Here is a 15,113-nt window from a genome sequence, read left to right as displayed (position 1 = left end):
ACTGACATGTCCAGATGATGGTTTGTTCATGAAGATGAATGAGTTTGTTTGGTTTTGAGTATATAACATACTACTGTGAACTGTGGCTTTTGGGTTAAAGTGGCCTCTGATTGACATTTTATTCCATAGAAACATCTGCCGTACTATTATTCAAAACCGTACAGTAAACTCTCACAGCTTGGGTTGCTCGTACCACCTAGCATAACCACAGTGTTTCACATTCAGGTTTTGTTCTTTGTTCTTCCCACCGGACATGACAGAACATGTTTTCACTTCTGCGTTTCATCGCTTTGTTTGTCAAATCAAAATTAGTACAGTAAATCCTGTATTTATCCATTTTCATTACCCACTTAATTCCAAAAGTTTTCTTTTTTAATTTGTAAGGTTCCATTTAACTGAACTACCCTGGTTGTAGCAACTGGACATGATGTCTAACGAGTTAACTTGATCTGATTTAAATCAGATAATAAAGTGTTTTCTATCCCATAGAGAACGTTAATGTCATCAGTGTTTGCTCATCAAGAATGCCTATGCACGCTTTTCACACACTCCTTGTGAGTTCTCCTTTACAGCTTTCGTTGGTTTCATGATAAGTTCCACTGAAGTCAGAAAAAAGTGGTCATAAAACCAAACTGTTTCGTAATTAAGAAGCGTTTATGCCGTAACACAACTGCCTTATAGTCAAGTAGTCTATCACAGCCATTGCCATAAATATGCCCAAAAACAAGTTGCCCAGTATGCCTTTTAACTAATAAAAATCTATAGTATCAAAGGATTTAAAGAGCGTGAAACAAGTGCTGCTGTATTGTGGGAACAATACGATTTGCTGAGAAATTGTGCTACACCTGGATTTTTGTCACAATAGCAGAATTTAGGGGGGAACAAAAAGGAGTTTCTGGGATTTTCCATGTGTATCCCTGTAAATGTGAGAAAACTATCCAGAAAGTGTTCCCGAGTGCTCCTCCTCAGTTGACTCACCCTCATGATTTCGCTTTTGCCTGTCACAACACTTTTCTAGTACACTTCTGTATATCTAGTGTGCTTTTGAATCACTGGTGTACAAATGTTAACAGTAATGGTATTTATATACAGTGAATGTTACATGTTTATACAATGACTGTATGATAGAATGTAGTCTTTTTTAAATGGGGAATTATCAATCAGATAAGGGGCTGCGTGCCTTATTGAAAAGACAGTGATGTGAAACTATGGATGTGGCAATTTCTGGTAACGTGATGAACACTTAACTTTTAAAGCTACCTGTACTGGCCCGAGAGGGACATTCAGGAGAACTTTACAAAATAATGAAATAAAACTCTGATGTAAAGAAATTAATAGTTATTAGAAAACAGATGCAAAAGTGATCGAGTGCATAACCTCCCATAACGCCCACAGGCTCCCTTACATTCTTGCTTAGAGAGCTGAACAAAATGTGTGTGTCTGTGGGCCGTGTGTGGGTGGAAAGGCTTTTAAGATCACAACCACATCCCCAAAAGAGTTAATAAACAAATCAGTTCTCATCATTCAGGGGAATTTTGAACAATCTCATATAGTTACCAGCTTCTTTTAGTAACATTATATCTATATGAGAGTGTTCCCACAGCTTCAGCTTTTCTGTAAATGAGCAGTTGGGTGTGAGGACACAGTGTGTCCCTTCTATCTATATAAGGTCAGTGACAGAAAGGGAAATCCACTAACATATGTTATGTCACACAATGTTATTCTGTGGGGTGGGAATTGAATACTGAATACTGTGCATACTTTTAGTATTACACTTTCATAAACAGCTATGTTTACATGGGCATTGATGGAGACTGGCAAAATTTAGCAACCAGCTCGATCACCAACTGGACGTCTGAGCCTTAGAGAAATCAAATTGCCTGTGTGGCAATAAGTTTGAGGATCATTTGTGACTCTGCTGCAATACAGGAATAATTATTCACAAAGTTAACTAGCAACTGAAATGATACGACCTTTAAGGCATAGATCCTTCTATATCATCTGGCACTGAAGCCCTTCTTGAAGAGGGGCGTCTTATATCAGTCAAGCATATTCCAGAATGAAATCTTGTTCAAATAAACTGCCCCAAGGCAAACCTGATGCCAGTTACACCAACATAGAAATACAATACAGTTCACAACGCACACAGAAGAGGGGACATAGTATAGAAAGTTAGAGAAGTTCAACCAAACCATTATTTATGTACTCACCCTCATGCTGACGAAAGTTGGATGAAATTTCGTAGTCCACAAAATATTTTTTGGAGCTTCACAGCAAAACAGTGTTGCATCATTCTCCTAAACAACCGAAGTAGATGGGGACTTGTTTTAAATCGTGAAAAATAACTGAAAATAATACAAAACCAAACATATAATACAGCTTGTGCGGCATAATCCAAGTCTCCGGCACCCAGAGATCTCAAATCTATCTGAAAGGACATTATTTACATCCGTGATGCACCACTGAGCTTGTACACTTACTTCAGATGGGGTGTGTGCTGACACTTTCAGCTGAGTGTAGTAAAGATTTTTAGCATTAAAAATAATTTACCCTGCAGACTGAACTGCAACCCACGTTTTGTGTTCATTTACAATTAATAAAAACATAGAAAGATAACTGTTTTATTTTCTAACAGGCTACCTGACATGATTTCCTTTTAGAAGTCACTACACCACAGGAAAGGAAACAGGTGCATTGCTCATTCTCAATGGAAATCTAAAAGTGGCTGTGGTTACGTTGACCAAAATGTGATCTGCAACACTTGCAGACACTTATAACACATCACACGTGTAACGTTCATGTTATACCCAAAAAGGGAGTTGTGGTTATTGAACTCATGCAAATAATTGTTATTGCTGTTATTGTTGAAAAAAAGCACAAATGACATACATGGTCAAATTTCACTTGTCAGGAGACCCTCAGCTAATCAGAAAGACCTACAAGCCTGAAAGTTTAAACCAGCGGTGCTGTGTCGCTCTGCTGCAGTAAAAGTAAATGGCGGTACGTAAATTGCGTAGAACTCCAGTTCCACTATGACACCACTGGCTCCACTGTGTCATGTGGTGCGAGGGATCGTTGTTGCTACCTGGTAACCACGCAAGCATAATCCTGGAAAACACACGAGCAACCTATTGCTACAGCTTCATCTCGCGAATGAAGTTACCGAGAGCTCCGAAAGAAGAGCATTTGGTGGCAAAACGGTATGAAACCAATGTCCCTGTTAGCTTGCCATCGTGCTGAAGGCTAACTCGCTAGCTTAAATGCTTAACTTTAATTCACAGAGGCGGCGAGCCAACGTTAGCTAGCTAACCAGCTAGCTGATGTTATTAGCCTTCCTGTAGCCGATGCTTAGCCTTAATGCTGCACCATAACTTTATGCAAACATTATCTGGGTCCTTTCCGTGCATGTCGAAGAAGCTGCATGAACACAGAGGGCTAGGTTAATGTATGCTGGTTTTATAAGCTAGCGTTGTTTAATTGCTAGCACATTTAAGATCCGTAGAAAAGTTAGCTTACTTTATAGTCTGGCAAAAGATATCCGTGCTGCTCAAGCGCATCACTTTTTGGGCGCAGTTAATAGAAGTAGCTGGATTGAATCGGAAAACGTGAGCAGAGATGTGGCTTGACGTTTGTTTTAGGGTTGACAGACTGTAACATTACATTACATATAAGTTAAAGCTTATCCAAGTTGGAGATAATGACCCAGTTTTTGCCTCTAAATGCGTATCAGGCACCGACTGGGACTGGTCCCGATGCAACAGCAAGTTGTAGCATAGTGCTCAGATGCTAACTCTCATGATTTAAATGAGGAAAGTTCATTACGTTTAAATCATCAGCAGAAATAACCTTGTAACTTGAGATTTATATAAGTATCTGTTTTACACAATAGCTACCATTAAGCCATGTCCCTCACACTGTGTGGTCCTTTACAGTATTATTTTTTGTATGCTTCAGCTTTCTCAGCATCACTTCATTATTGTCGCTGAAAGATGCCCCACGGTTCAGATGACGCCCGCAAAAAGTTCATCCTGACCACAACTGGAAACTTCTATGGGATAAAGCCTTCTTCGTCCCTGGATGACAGCACAGAGCTCAATAACTTCTTGGACGATGGAAATGAATTTGTCCTGTCTGTTAGCAGACATAACAATGACCTTCACTTGTCAAATAAGGTAACAAAAGAATTTGCTGAGCTCACAGGGGAAAATCCCAACTTTGTATTTGGTCAAATACATGAAATAACTAACTGTAACTATCATGCTGAGTTGTTAGTTACAGTTAGACTTATTTGTGTCAGTGTACAACTACTCCATGTGCCTTTAATTGCCCCCCGGGGACAAATAAAGTTTTTGGAATTTGAATTAGAAATAAACCCCTTACAAGAAGGATTACAGTGCTCCTGGAAATTCTCCATGGTTAAAAGATACTTAGTGATACTATAAACTCTGAACCTGGATCTTTAACTGTTTTTTAACTGTGTATCAGATAAGCAGCCTGGTGGCATGTATATGCAATGTTGTTACTTTATTGATGCTTCATACTTTAAGCGTAACAATTTATTATCATGTGTTGACTTCAACTTTCTTTTATCAGATTGAAGCGTCGGGGAACAGCAGAGAGAAGGTGTTGGTGTTCTTCAAGCTGCATCCCACAGTGATCACAGAGGACAACCTTCACCAGAGCCTCCTTGTGTCGTCCATGCTGGACTCTCCCATTAACACACTCTACCAGGCTGTAAGACAAGTCTTTGCACCTGTACTGCTGAAGGTGAGCCCATCCCAGTGTATTCAAGAATCCCATAGATGCATGCCACAGACTTAGTCAATTTATGTTCTGCATTTGTGCTTTTAGACTATTAGAATTGAAAAGGAAAAAAATGGGGCGAATTTAAAACAAATTATTGTAAATTAGTTTTACATCAGCATTATGATGATACGTATTGCTCAAGCTGTTGATGAGAGTATCTAAATAAGGCATAAAGGCATTTGCTCTAAAAGTTTTTTCCTCTTGTTCACTTTTCTCAAGGATGAGCGGTGGCGTTCAGTATTTGATCCTAAGCTTGCAGGCCTGCTGAGTGAGCTGGAGCTTGGCCTGGGCTCAGTGGTTCGCCAGACAGGAGCTCAACCCTCTACCAAGAAGGGCCGCACGGAGGAAGATGTCCTTGGTAATCATCCATATGTTTTTTACAGAAAGATATGCACAGGTCAGGACCACAGATGTTTTTTCAAATATTGAATATTGGACATATTTAGATTTTGGAGGGATATAAGATTTTACATGCCATTAGGTAAAACACATTGCTAGACTGTATGCATGTGGCCTATCAGGAAGAGTTAATACGTGTATGACTAAACATGATTTTGCTTTGTTCATTTCTTCAGAAAGGAAGTTGCCTAGTAAAATAACAACAACGAAAAACCCCCGCTCTCACATTAATCTGAAAGCAACCAGGATACTTTTCGATTTGAAAATTAAATTATACTTTATTCTCCTCTATGCAGGCATCCTGACTCCCAGTGATGAATTCCAGTACTGGGCTGATCTCTCTGAGTCTGCGGAGAAGAACAGCGTGAGAGAAAGGGCAACACATTTCACTGAGCTATTTAAACCCATACAAAAGGTATGCAAGCAAACAGTTATGTATCAGGGCTGGCCACATGAAAGACAATATATTCATTACAATACAGTCATTACATTTACTACATATTGTTTTTATGTGTCTACATGGTGGTTGCTAACTAAATTACAGTTATTTAGATGTAAACTGTAACTGTGCAAGGGAAATATTCTGCAGTTTAGTTTATAGAAGAAAGCCTGTCTTTCCATCTCTTCTCCGTCTTTCCAAACCTGAACCTGATTGTTGGTCTAAATGTTTACATCATTTCTCATGTTGTTTTGAACAGTGTCTAATGGTTGTTTTAGAAGTCAATATTTTTTATTTGCATTTGCAGTGAAGCAGCTGGGAGAAAACTAAAAACTAAACTGACGCACCAAAGTATGTGTCCCTTTGTTTTTCCACCAGGAGTATGGTGGTCTTGATGGCTTGTCTATGCTTGATGTTGTGGATCTGGTGGAGCAGAGCAGAGACTCTCTGGATGATGTTTGGAGGCAGACTGACTTTGAGCCTTATCCAGAAACGCGCATGGTCCGACTTATGGACGTTATCGGTGGGACTCACACACACACACACACAAACCAAAACAAGGAAATGAAAACAACTAAATGCTGATGTTGTCTTTCAGATACAGTATGTGTCGAGCCGTCTATGTCAAGAAAAATAAAGAACGCACATCTATTGAGAAATGAAACCAACTGTTTTCTGAGGAACTTCACTCAGAATACAGTACATGTAATTTGTACAGAACATGCGTGTCAATAGTTGAAGTTTGACATCTTTTTCTTGTTGTGTTTGTGTGTTTATGTACAAGGTGGAGCCCTGGGGAGATATGTGCAGCGGAAGCTGAGCAGTCTTAAGATTTTTGAGGAGCCATTTGTATCAGTGAGGGAAAACCTGAGAACAGGTGTGGCCATCTGTGAGCAGTGGGTGGTAGCCTGTGATCATCTGACTGGACAGGTATGGAGGAGTTCAAATTAGGGGAAAAGTATGCACAAAATGTTTTTTACAAATCAAAACCATTACTATTTCTGTAATAACTAAATGCCTAACTTAAATTCAACTGTAAAATAAAAGATAATGTATCTTCATTATGGTAAACACTGAAAACTTGTTTGTGTGCCTTTTTTCACAGGTGTGGAAGAGACACGCCCCCCACCCCTGGAAGGGAAATAAGCACTGCCCCCAAACCCTTCATTGCCTTGCAAAAAGATTAGATGAGGTAAGATAAGGTTCTGATCAAGATATATCCTGACATAGCCTTTTAGTTTTTCCTTTCCTGGTTTCTTTTTATTTGTAAAGGAGAAGATGTCACATTCAAGTGGAGATTCCACTTAATGTTTATTAGTCCACAACAAGGAAGGGAAAGTGAACCATAAATGCTTACCATAGATAAAAGATAAACAGACTCCCCTTTTTATGGCACTTTGAAGTATTCTTAAAATACTTCTGCTAATATACCACATTGTTTAATGTCTAGTACTCTTTAATGATTCATATGTACAGATTCAATCTTAAATTTTGTCTTTACACAAATTGTGAACTTCTACAAAGGAGGCTTTGCAAGTGAGCAGCTTAATCAAAAAAACTGTAGACTCTGAATTTTGGCACAGCCTTTGGTAAAATATCTGCCCCTAGTAGCTGGTTAGATTCACTGAACATGATCATTTCCTTCTCTCCTCTCCAGGGTATTGCTTAACTATGATACAGATCTATGATACTTTTAAACCCTACTTGACCTGACAGCGTTTTTTAGCCAGGAAAACTTTACCACAGACTTCGGGAAGTGGGGAGACATGTCCACACCGTCCCATACATTCAAACCCCTGTTTCCTCTTTACAGTAAATTGTATAATTTCCCTTGTGGACATAATGTTAATTGTTTGGAACTATCTAATATCTGCCCTGTGAGCATTTTCCATCAATAGTTTGTCATGAGCATCTGTTGTGTGTCTGTCATACCCATATATATAACATCTTAGAATTAGTCCTACAGTCAAAGATGTCACAAAGTGGAACTCAGGTTGTTGTCTCCTTTCCGTTTGATGACCAAAGACATACATGAAATGGCGCACACAGATAACATGTGAATACACTGTCTCTGTTTATGTCTACCAGGTGGTGACTCTGCGAATGGTTCATGAGAAACTGCTCCATCTGCTACCAGGAGGGAAACAGCAGGCTCTGACTTCTGCTCGTGTTTTTGAGCCTTTCTCTGGACTCAACCCTCTGCATTACAACCCCTACACTGAGGTTAGACTGTTGTGTGTGCATGTGTATGTGCAGGTTCTTGATTGTGTGGCTGATGACACTGCCATCAGATTACAATCCTGGCCATAGAAACCTCAAATCATGATGATAGTTACTTGTGACCGTATGCCTGATGGCTCCATATTTTTTCTGTGCACCTCATCCTTAATTGACTTTGATCCTACATATGAGTATCATCTACATGTATTGAAAAATCCCTCTTTTATTTAGTACGAATCATTATTGTATGTTTTCTGTAGCCTCTTTGGAGAGCAGCCGTGGCTCAGTTTGAGCGCCTAATGACTCCGTCAGAGCAGGAGGTCGCTGGCAGACTAAAGAGCTACATTGCTGATGTGCAGGATAATCCGCAACAGGTAGTGAAACAGGCTACTTCAGTTCACGTTGGAAAATACTGTGTGTGGGTGTGTACTCATATAGGAACTTATCGTAAGTGCCTGTGGGTGTGCTTTTGTTTTTGTTTAGCTGTTGCAGGTGTTTCAAAAGCACAAGGAGCTAATCAGACGTCCCAATGTCAGCAAAGAGCTTCAGTCAGAGAGAGAGACCCTGCTGGCCAGACTGCTAGACTACAACAAAGGTTCACAGTTCTGCTTCAAAACACTTTCATCTCTCTGTTTCAGTGAGGCATAGTTGGGTGATTTTGTTTATACAGGGGAACAAAATACATACAATCTGAATAAACCCACTTCCTGTCCTTAAACGCTATGGCTGATTGGATTCACTTTTCATATCTAAAAAATACAAATATATATATTTTAATTTATTAAAACTATTTATTTAATTTTGCACTATTATTGTCCCGACCAGAGGTTTTTAAACGGTATAGGAAGAGCTGATGAGGGATGCAGCGAGGGAGAATGCGAGCCATAGACACTGCAGAAGTTGGAAATGTTGGTGTTCCTGTTAAAACAACAGGAAGTTAGTTGTTGTAGTTTGGACCGTTAATTAACATAGTCATCACAGGAGTGGCTGTGCCACACACACATAGCCTGTATGTCAACATATATATATATGAAGTATGTGTATATATATCTTTTTCAGATGTGGTTGTTGTAATTTTGTCTGAAGAGGGTCCCACAGAGAAAACCCTTGGTCCAGACCATAAGAGTGTATCTAAATTAGTAATAGCAAATACCTACTCTGAGGTTGTTTCAGAAATGTATTAGCTTAAATGGGCACTAAGATGGCGTATTGCTTAGAGTAAATACCCTGTCATGAAAAGGCTCTATCCCTCAAACAGCAATATATTCTTAAGCTGAACCACTGACCGTTTATTTATAGTAGTATAGTAAAGCAGTGGTGACACATTGTTGTTCCTAATCTTTGACCTCTCACTACTTTATTGATTTTTTTTTTTAGGCCTTAAGACTGACTTTGAGAGTCGTTGCCATGGAGGACCAGGAGATAAGCATGGGCCACTCATTGGCAGGAACCTCCCTGAGGTGGTCAACAAAATTGTTTGGGTCAGACAACTTGTTCATAAGGTAACTGAGTCACATACTGTCCAATAGCTTGAACTTTCTGGTCCATCATTTATTTGCACAGGTTTAAGAGACCTTTTATTAGAGAATCAGATAGATGGTGATGATATGAAAATGACTGGAAATACAACCACAACATTATACTGATGTTGCAAATACAATGATGATGATGAAAAGAGTGTATGTGCCTCTGCTTGCATTCTTATATTAGGTTGATGACTCTGTCCGAATAGCTGAGGCTCTGCTGTCAGACCTGTCTGGGTTCAAAGGGTTCATGCATTTCTGTGACGACCTGCTTGAAGTCCTAAGGGCATATGAACAGGAACAGTTTGAGGACTGGTCCAGAGACATACTGTCAGGGTTGGCTGACCCAAAGTCAGGGATCAGGTTGGACACAGTGCACACTGTGACATACAAGACATTCAAGAAAAGTTCCGAGCAACACTGACTTTCATCTTTAATGTTAATCATCACTTCTTCGATCAAGGGCACTTAGTTTAAGTGGATCTTACATTCTGTATTTCTCTAATCCAAATCTCTCCCTCTGCGTAGTCTCCAGGCCAGTAACCGTGTGATGGACCTGGACCACGTTGATGGCAGGCTGAAGATCCAGTATTCAGACAGACTGGTCAGTCTGCTCAGGGAGGTCAGGCAGCTCTCTGCCCTTGGCTTTCCCATCCCAGCCAAGATACAGCAGGCTGCTAATACTGCAGACAAATTCTACAGACAGGCCATCGTCCTTAAACAGGTGAGAGTTTACTATTGGTCCAAACACACACTCCCACACAAACACATTTCCTGTCCTTATTTACTTATTATTTTCTCTCTCATTATTTCTGTTTTAGATTGCCTCATGCTCATATTGTAACAAAGTGTTACTGTGTTGCAGGTGGCCCATTTCTACAACACCATTGACCAACAGATGATTCCCTCTCAGAGACCTATGATGCTTGGCCTTGCCTTGGCCTTTGAACAGGTCATCAAGGTACTGCACACTAGAAATGATTGTTTTTGCTTTCTTTGCCTTGACGTTAAATATTAGAAAATGTTTTTATGATGATAATTATTTCTTACGGAATCTGATGTTATAAAAAGAGAATTGGAAGCTCATGACTTGTGACGATGAATCATCCAAAATAAAACGTTAAATAATTCCCAGTATTCAAATTGTTTTATAGATTTCCTGGAGAACTATAGGAACTATAGTTCCTGAAATTTCTTCAACACAAAATATTTCAACCACAAACTTTCCCCGTCAATTTTAAATTATGCCTGACTTTAAAACACATCACATTCACACAAACATTAATATACTGATGGCAGAGGCTGCCATGCAAGGTGCTGACTGCTCATCAGGAGCAGTTTGTGGTACAGTATCTTGCTCAAGGACACTTTGACGCTACAGTGGCCCCACTGGACATTCTCTTTCTGCTTTGCTTTGTCAGAATCCTCGCTCTCAGTCAAAAGAATCAGGCGGTAAACTACAGATCACCTGGGACAACCCCAAGGAGTTGGAAGTTTACATTACCAAACTGCAGTCTGCTGCTGAGAAACTCTCCACAGAGAACAGGAAGTTACGCAAATGGCACACTGACTTCGTTGACAAGGTTGTGGCATGTCGTTATATTTAGATCTCAGTTATTATACAAAATGGCCAAATACAGAGTTGTACAGTTAGCATGAATGTAAAGTGTTTTGTTTAGAACCATAATCTGAGATTAGTAACTAAATCTTACTCCTTTGTGTATTTGTTCGTGCACCACTGGGTATATTTCTCAGGTGGTGACACTGATGAACGTTGACCTACTGAGACATCAGCAGCGGTGGAAGGATGGTCTTCAGGACCTCCGTACTGGCTTTGCCACCCTAGAGGCTCAGGTATTGATTACAGCAGAAGTATAGTGTGTGTTGATGTCCTTTTTTATGTATTTTTTAATGAATCAATTAATTCTGTGTTCATGAATGGAAACATTCATGAATATAGAATTAAAAAAAACTTCATGGGGGTGCCCTGTGATATATGTGATTATCATTATGAATAAGCATGATTCAGAATGATTCTAGTGCTTATGACTCAGCTTTTAATTGCATTTTCCAACCTGTCTAATGCATGTATGTGTTTCCAGGGCTTCAGGTCTGATGACATGCGGGCATGGCGTCAGCACTGGAACCATCAGCTGTACAAGGCTCTTGAACACCAGTACCAGACAGGACTGGAAGCTTTGAACAAGAACCTGCCTGAAATACACATAGACCTCACTTTCAGGTCAGTACACACACTTTCAGCTGTCGAACTTCTTTATCTGCCTCTCACACATTTAAAGTATTTTCCCCTTACGTGGAACCATTGACACCTCTGACTTCCTATTACTTGCCCCTTATTCTCGCACTTGGCAATGTCATCATTTCTCTTTCTTTCTCTCTCCTATAAATATATGTTGAGTAGTGTGAGTTCATTAAAAAAAAAAAAAAAATCACGTTTTCTCTCCTTCTTGTGAACAGGCAGGGTCGTTTGCAGTTCCGTCCCCCATTTGAGGAGGTGCGAGCACGCTATTTCAGGGAGATGAAGCGGTTCATCTCAATCCCAAACCAGTTCAAAGGGGTCAGTGCCCAGGGGGAGGAGCTTATTTTCAGCGTCATGATCGATCGAAATGCCTCTGGTTTCCTCACCATCTTCAGCAAGGCTGAGGACCTCTTTTGCCGCCTCCAAGCTGTCCAAAACAAGTTTAAGGTGACTTAACAACATATTCTTTTGACAGTAATAATGTTTATGACTAGATTATTAGTCAACTGTCCTGTCAAAAAAACAGCTGTAATGATGTGAAGAGATGAATGTTTTTTATTTGGCACTATACAACATGAAACTATGTTAATGCATTAAAAAATGTGACACTGAAGTGATTTGAACCTGGCCTCAAAGGTCAAATTAGATATCACCAAATAGCTGTAGAATACAGTTAAGGATTTGTCTTTAAAACACTCCCCCTGTAATGCTGTCCATGTGTTTTTACATAAATTTTTAGTGAGTAACCACTTTTTTGCTCATTGAAGCATAGCAGTGTGAGCCATCGCTGTGCTGTTTTCTTTGAAGGAGTGCAACTTGGATTAGTCATGCTTTTCTATTTACACACTGAAGCTCTGTTGTTTTCATTGTCTATATTTTCCCCTTTATACTACCCTGACAGAACAGTGAGCACAGCACATTATCTTTTCCCCTCTGTCTGCAGCCATGCATATTTAAATCATAAGGGGAAGCCCTCTGCCAGCACCAGACTTCTCTTTTATCGACCCTTTACTTCTGTTTTTTTATTTGGTCATCTACATCCATTTCTTACGTGTACTGTACCTTTTTGTCACCTCTGACACAGACGCATATGAAATTGGGAAATGTGCACTAAACCCAACCACTGTGATTCTGTGTGTGTATGTTGTAGGAGTGGGTGGTGCTGGGCCAGGTTGATTTAGAAAAGTTAGTGGAGAAGCATCTGAACTCCGTGCAAGACTGGGAGAGAAACTTCAAGGCCCTGAAGGCCAGAGGAAAGGAGTCTGAACGTCTCCCCAGGTACATATCACATGTAAAGTCAACAGAAGTTATACAGTGACACAAAAGAAAAAAATTCTTAAATGTACTGTAATTCTGTGAAATACATATAAATACTGCTAAACGGTGGGGAAAAACCACAAAATCAAAAAGCCCCAAGATTTAACCTATCATCACACCATCATCTATTTTGATATCTTCTGGGAGATCACTTGCTAAGAGTGAACCCTTAAAATGCACAAAATGTAATTTCTGCCGCTATGGAGTCTGTCAATCAAAGCGATTACAAAAGACATAATTTGATGATGCTATGAAGTAGCCTGAAATCATGAGAGTTGTTGTCTTTTGAAAATACCACAATTGCTGAATAAACTTGAGCAACACTCAGTAGAGCGCATACATCCGCCAAGGCCCAACAGTCCTCTTTAGTTCAATCAAGCTTAATTCAATATGAAACTCAATAGACCTGTTTGACTCTGCTAACTGCTTAACAATAATTTAGGCTCACCACATCCAAGATTGGCATCAAATTGTACCCATTCGTATATACCAGCCATCTAAATACCCCCTTTTTTGGATCAACATCGATGCATTATTCACTGAGAAATGATCAAAATGTTAATAATGCCTTATCTTGCAATGTTAAAGAAAGTGAAAGAAAATTCCTGGATCCATGCCTTCATACAAAATCATACCAAAAGTAAATAGGGGTCTATTCTGGGCTGAGACCCATCCTCCATCCAAGTTTCATGGAAATCCGTTCAGTAGTTTTTGTATACTCCTGTTGACAAGCCAACCAATCAACAAACAGACAACAGAGAAGACAAAACCTCCCTGGAGCAGGTAAAAATCTGAGTTGTAACGTGTTTGCAAGACAAACAGGTGTAAATGTCCTTCTCAGATGTGTCATCTGGAGTTCCCTTAAAGACATTTTAATTAGAGTGGGTTTGAAGAGATGTGACACCAGTGACAGGTGACCAAATGAAATGCCTTGTTACCTTGAATAAGATTACTTGATACCTACATCTGTGTTTGAACACTTGGGAAACATTTGGGATGATAAAATACACAGTCAAACAAGATACATAAAAGATACATATATACATATCTTTTTAGACATTATTTATGTGAAAATGTCACATATTACTCCTTTGATAATACCAGGTAAAATTTTGTTCAGGCACAAGCAGGTGCTGCTAATGCAAGTGTGGGGAAGTTGGTTTAATCGCAGCACTGAAAACAGTGGTTTATTATCCTTTACACATTTGTGTTTATAGAACTAACCGACATGACTCATCCTACTTATCTTGAGTCATGAGCTTTTCTCTAGCCCTTTGTTGCGGATTTGTATTTCCCCTAGGAGTACAAAATTCACTCCATTGGTTCAGTTGTTAAAGTGAAAGGTCACATGCTTTTTGATGTCACATATACAGGAAACTTATAAACTAAGTAATAGACAGTGATACTCTTCTTCTCCCTCTGTCAGTCATGAGACGGTTGACGGCACATTACTTAGTTGTTAACCACAAAAAGCAGTTTGACACTTACAGTATCCAGCATTTTTATGTCCTTGTTGTTCCTGCATTCTGTTATCTATGGATATTTTAGTATTTGAAGGTACTCAGTATTATTAAGGATGTATTTCAAGAAGGCCTTGTCTACATCTTGATTCTAAATTCTTTGTTAAACTAATAGTGAAGACTCACATCTCATCTTAAGGTTCTCTGCCCTGAATCAGTTTTAGCAGATGTCTCAGAGTTCCTCTCTAGCCAATTGTAGCTGACATGTACTTTCCCCCGGTGGGATTAAATTCACTTCTTTGATTCAGTTCTTATGCTTAAAGGTCACATGTTAACTGACACCCCAAAGGGTTACAGGAAATGTATAACCCATCATTTGACTGGAACTCATCGTCTCTTTCCTTCTCTCCCAGTCAGGAGAAAGTTGACTGTGTTACAGTTAACTGTGAGCCAGTAAAAGCAGTCATTGATGACCTCATCCAGAGGCTGTTTGACATGCTGCTCTTATCACTCAGGAGGTCCATACAAGGTACACACAGACAACTCGATTATATTTTTACTTTCAGTTTTTAAGATTAAGATTTCACCTATGAATCGAAATGTCAGTGTGATTCACACCAATCACAAGCCAAGTGTTTCCCTTTTTCCTCATCTTTCTCTGTTCTCGTTTAAGGCAATTTTGTTTTCCA

The 15,113-nt window shown here is 39.5% G+C and overlaps 1 protein-coding gene across 8 annotated transcripts in view; it reads left to right on the top strand.

Annotated features, from left to right (window-relative positions):
• Positions 1–3,023: 3,023 nt before the first annotated feature.
• The window catches only part of dync2h1 (dynein cytoplasmic 2 heavy chain 1), a 119,872-nt gene continuing 107,782 nt past the window's right edge, over positions 3,024–15,113 (top strand). For 4 of the 8 annotated variants that reach the window (XM_030393365.1, XM_030393358.1, XM_030393374.1 and 1 more), the window contains exons 1-21: positions 3,026–3,200; positions 3,955–4,172; positions 4,594–4,767; positions 5,026–5,203; positions 5,502–5,620; positions 6,023–6,167; positions 6,429–6,574; positions 6,750–6,836; positions 7,733–7,867; positions 8,125–8,238; positions 8,348–8,459; positions 9,242–9,366; positions 9,575–9,750; positions 9,916–10,111; positions 10,253–10,348; positions 10,809–10,970; positions 11,143–11,241; positions 11,490–11,629; positions 11,866–12,094; positions 12,798–12,925; positions 14,838–14,953. In XM_030393365.1, coding sequence (XP_030249225.1) covers positions 3,990–4,172; positions 4,594–4,767; positions 5,026–5,203; positions 5,502–5,620; positions 6,023–6,167; positions 6,429–6,574; positions 6,750–6,836; positions 7,733–7,867; positions 8,125–8,238; positions 8,348–8,459; positions 9,242–9,366; positions 9,575–9,750; positions 9,916–10,111; positions 10,253–10,348; positions 10,809–10,970; positions 11,143–11,241; positions 11,490–11,629; positions 11,866–12,094; positions 12,798–12,925; positions 14,838–14,953 — 2,860 coding nt within the window. In that variant the 5' untranslated portion in view covers positions 3,026–3,200; positions 3,955–3,989. Of the gene's footprint in view, positions 3,201–3,954; positions 4,173–4,593; positions 4,768–5,025; positions 5,204–5,501; positions 5,621–6,022; positions 6,168–6,428; positions 6,575–6,749; positions 6,837–7,732; positions 7,868–8,124; positions 8,239–8,347; positions 8,460–9,241; positions 9,367–9,574; positions 9,751–9,915; positions 10,112–10,252; positions 10,349–10,808; positions 10,971–11,142; positions 11,242–11,489; positions 11,630–11,865; positions 12,095–12,797; positions 12,926–14,837; positions 14,954–15,113 lie in introns of all 8 variants that reach the window. The other 4 variants (XM_030393404.1, XM_030393383.1, XM_030393396.1 and 1 more) reach the window with 3 other exon arrangements.

The sequence above is a fragment of the Sparus aurata genome, chromosome 2, assembly GCF_900880675.1.
Source record: "Sparus aurata chromosome 2, fSpaAur1.1, whole genome shotgun sequence".
NCBI lineage: Eukaryota > Metazoa > Chordata > Actinopteri > Spariformes > Sparidae > Sparus > Sparus aurata.
The sequence above is the reverse complement of the archived record's forward strand: the minus strand, read 5'-3'. Positions and strand labels throughout refer to the sequence as shown.